This window comes from Bombus vosnesenskii, unplaced genomic scaffold, assembly GCF_011952255.1.
Source record: "Bombus vosnesenskii isolate JDL3184/JDL3185 unplaced genomic scaffold, Bvos_JDL3184-5_v1.1 scf7180000014555, whole genome shotgun sequence".
In the NCBI taxonomy this organism is placed as follows: domain Eukaryota; kingdom Metazoa; phylum Arthropoda; class Insecta; order Hymenoptera; family Apidae; genus Bombus; species Bombus vosnesenskii.
In genome coordinates, this window is record NW_022883518.1 from 18,210 (window position 1) to 20,855 (window position 2,646).

Here is a 2,646-nt window from a genome sequence, read left to right on the forward strand (position 1 = left end):
AACTTATTATTCTTTAATCTAATCATTAGTTAAACTTATCATTTGTTAATCTTATCATTCATTAAACTCATTATTCATAATATTTTGTAAAATCTTGTTTATTTGCGTAAATATATTCTCTGTTTCGTAAAACAATGGCTAATTCAAACGAAGGATCATTACGCGCCTTAAATCCTAATGATAACCCGACATATATATGTGAGTGTATGTTATCAAAAATATGTTTTTTATGTTTTCTTATCTTAGTAATTATTTTTAAAAAAGTCTTAAAGTCTTATATGAAAATAAAGCTGTTCTTTATTTCAAATAATTGAAGTAAATAAATACAATGAGGTTTATATTTTATTATATCTTATATTATTGTTATATTGTTATTGAAAAAATTGATATAATCAACAGTTCTTCCTGTTCTCTTGATTGTTTCTTGCTTGTTTCAAACCATGATAATAACCTACAAAAGAAATAACATAGTCCATTGAAAATTTAATATACAATAAAATACTTATATGAAATAATTACCTGTGTAATATACCATGTAACCACTAATATACCATGACATCAACATACTTGAAAGTGCGTCTGTATCATTATCTGGTAATCTAGTACATTTTATTAAAATTTCGTATTTTTTCCAAATAAAATGTTAAACTTATTCCAAATTACTTATTAATATTAGAAGTATTCAGCATTCCATTAGAATTTTTAAATTGTACTTACTTGGCCATTAATTGTGGTGGTAAAGGAGGTGCAGGTGGCATTATATCAGTCATCGAATTGAAAGATGGTCCCGGTATGAAGTGATGTTTATACGCATTTGCTTCTTCAGAGTCACAATCCATTTTTCTACATTATATTTTTTCGAATTTACATTTGTAGAAAAATTAGTCTCACAAGTCTCATCGTTCTCTTCATTGAATTTCTCTTCAAAAGCTTTCTTTTGTTGTGCTATTTGACTTTGCAAACCTTCTGATTCTAAAAGAGAACTCAACTCGACTTTCTGTGTATTACCATAGCCTAAACACAGAGTAAAAGAAATTTTTGTCATTTAATAGAATGACTGAGTGCCATTCGGTTACTGTCCTTACAGGCAATGTATTAGAATTTCCCGTGCATAAATGTATATGTATAAATGTTTGCCTTGATATATGTGGTAATAATCACTCGTCTAATGAGGAGAATTATATTCCAAGCAGCTAATAATGAACAATAAGTAACATGCATGTTTATGGTTCATGACCCTATATCCCACGGGTCTCCCCATAGACATTGACAGGTACTCCTGCCCAGTTAAGGACCTGCTGAATGACACTGTGATAGACTATGCGAAAGCCTTTACTTCATATATATATATGTATTTTCAGTACATTTCTTAATTGACATAACCATCATGCTAAAGGTATTACCTACAAATTTTACAACACACGTACTGTTGAGGTTATTCGGTGTGTAAACAGAGAAAACACGTGGATAAATTGTAAGGTAGAAAATATATTTAAATAGAAGTGTAATAAGTAAAAATACAATTTGAGCTGGTCCAGATCCGCACGCTGGCTGTGTTACCTAATAACTGAAAAACCCCGAAGCCAACGTCGCCTGTCTACTGTTTATGGCCTGACTTCGTCGCAGTCTTTTGTCTACACGCTGTCGATGGCTTCAGTGCTTGAGAAAACTAAAAAAGACCAGATGTAGAGTTTTCTTAGAAGTGGTAACCACTTCAACACCCTCCCTAAAACTCTACATCCCTACAAACAATTATCTCAAATTTACAAATTATCTCTTAATATTTTCTAACTCTTGTCGTAAATATCTGAAAATTAATTTGTCAATGCCTTCTCAAGTACATTTGCCAGCCGCCTTTCTCTTTTCCATACAAATTAATTTATTACACACAAAAAAAAAAAACTAGAAGACTAAACAGATCATGTAGAGTTTTTCCTCTTTTTTTTTGAGAAGTAATATTCACTTCGACACCCTCTCTAAAAGCTCTACATGTTTACAAACAATTACATCTTAATATCTTTTTTACTTTTCAAACCTAACTTTTTCCTTAAATATTCAAATCCTCGGTTTTGGCAACGCCTTTGTACATATATCTGCCAATTGCTCTTCGCTTGTTACATACGTTATATCAATTTCGCCTCTATTGTATAAATCTCGCAAGAAATGATATCTTACGTCAATATGCTTACTTCTTTGATGGAATTCTGGATTCTTAATTAATTTCACGGCACTAGTATTGTCTACACATAGCATATACTTAAGGATCTCTAATTTACATTCAAGAAATATTTTCTTTAACCACATAATTTCTTTCGCTCTTGAGGCTGCACTGACATATTCAGCTTCGGTCGTAGATAGAGCTATACATTGTTGTCGCTTACATTGCCATGTGATGGCCGCATTCGCATACTTACATACCACGCCTGATGTCGACTTTTTTGTTTCTTTGTCGCCTGCATAGTCAGCGTCGCTAAAGGTTTCGAGACTGCCTGCTTTTGTATATAAGAGTCCCATGTCTGCGGTCCCCTTTATGTAGCGCAAAATTCGTTTGACTAATTTCCATTGATACTGGTTTGGATTCTCTAAGTGTCTCGCCGCTATATTTATTGCAAAACTAATATCTGGCCTACTTACGGTTTGTAAAAA

The 2,646-nt window shown here is 32.2% G+C and overlaps 1 protein-coding gene across 1 annotated transcript; it reads right to left on the reverse strand.

Annotated features, from left to right (window-relative positions):
- Positions 1-340: 340 nt before the first annotated feature.
- On the reverse strand, positions 341-1,014 carry LOC117240102 (survival motor neuron protein-like). Its single transcript, XM_033505982.1, has 3 exons — positions 718-1,014; positions 520-599; positions 341-451 (listed from the first exon to the last, which is right to left on the reverse strand). The coding sequence occupies exons 1-3, from the start codon at positions 837-839 to the stop codon at positions 393-395; spliced, it is 261 nt and encodes an 86-aa protein (XP_033361873.1). The 5' UTR covers positions 840-1,014; the 3' UTR covers positions 341-392.
- Between the last annotated feature and the right edge of the window lie 1,632 nt (positions 1,015-2,646).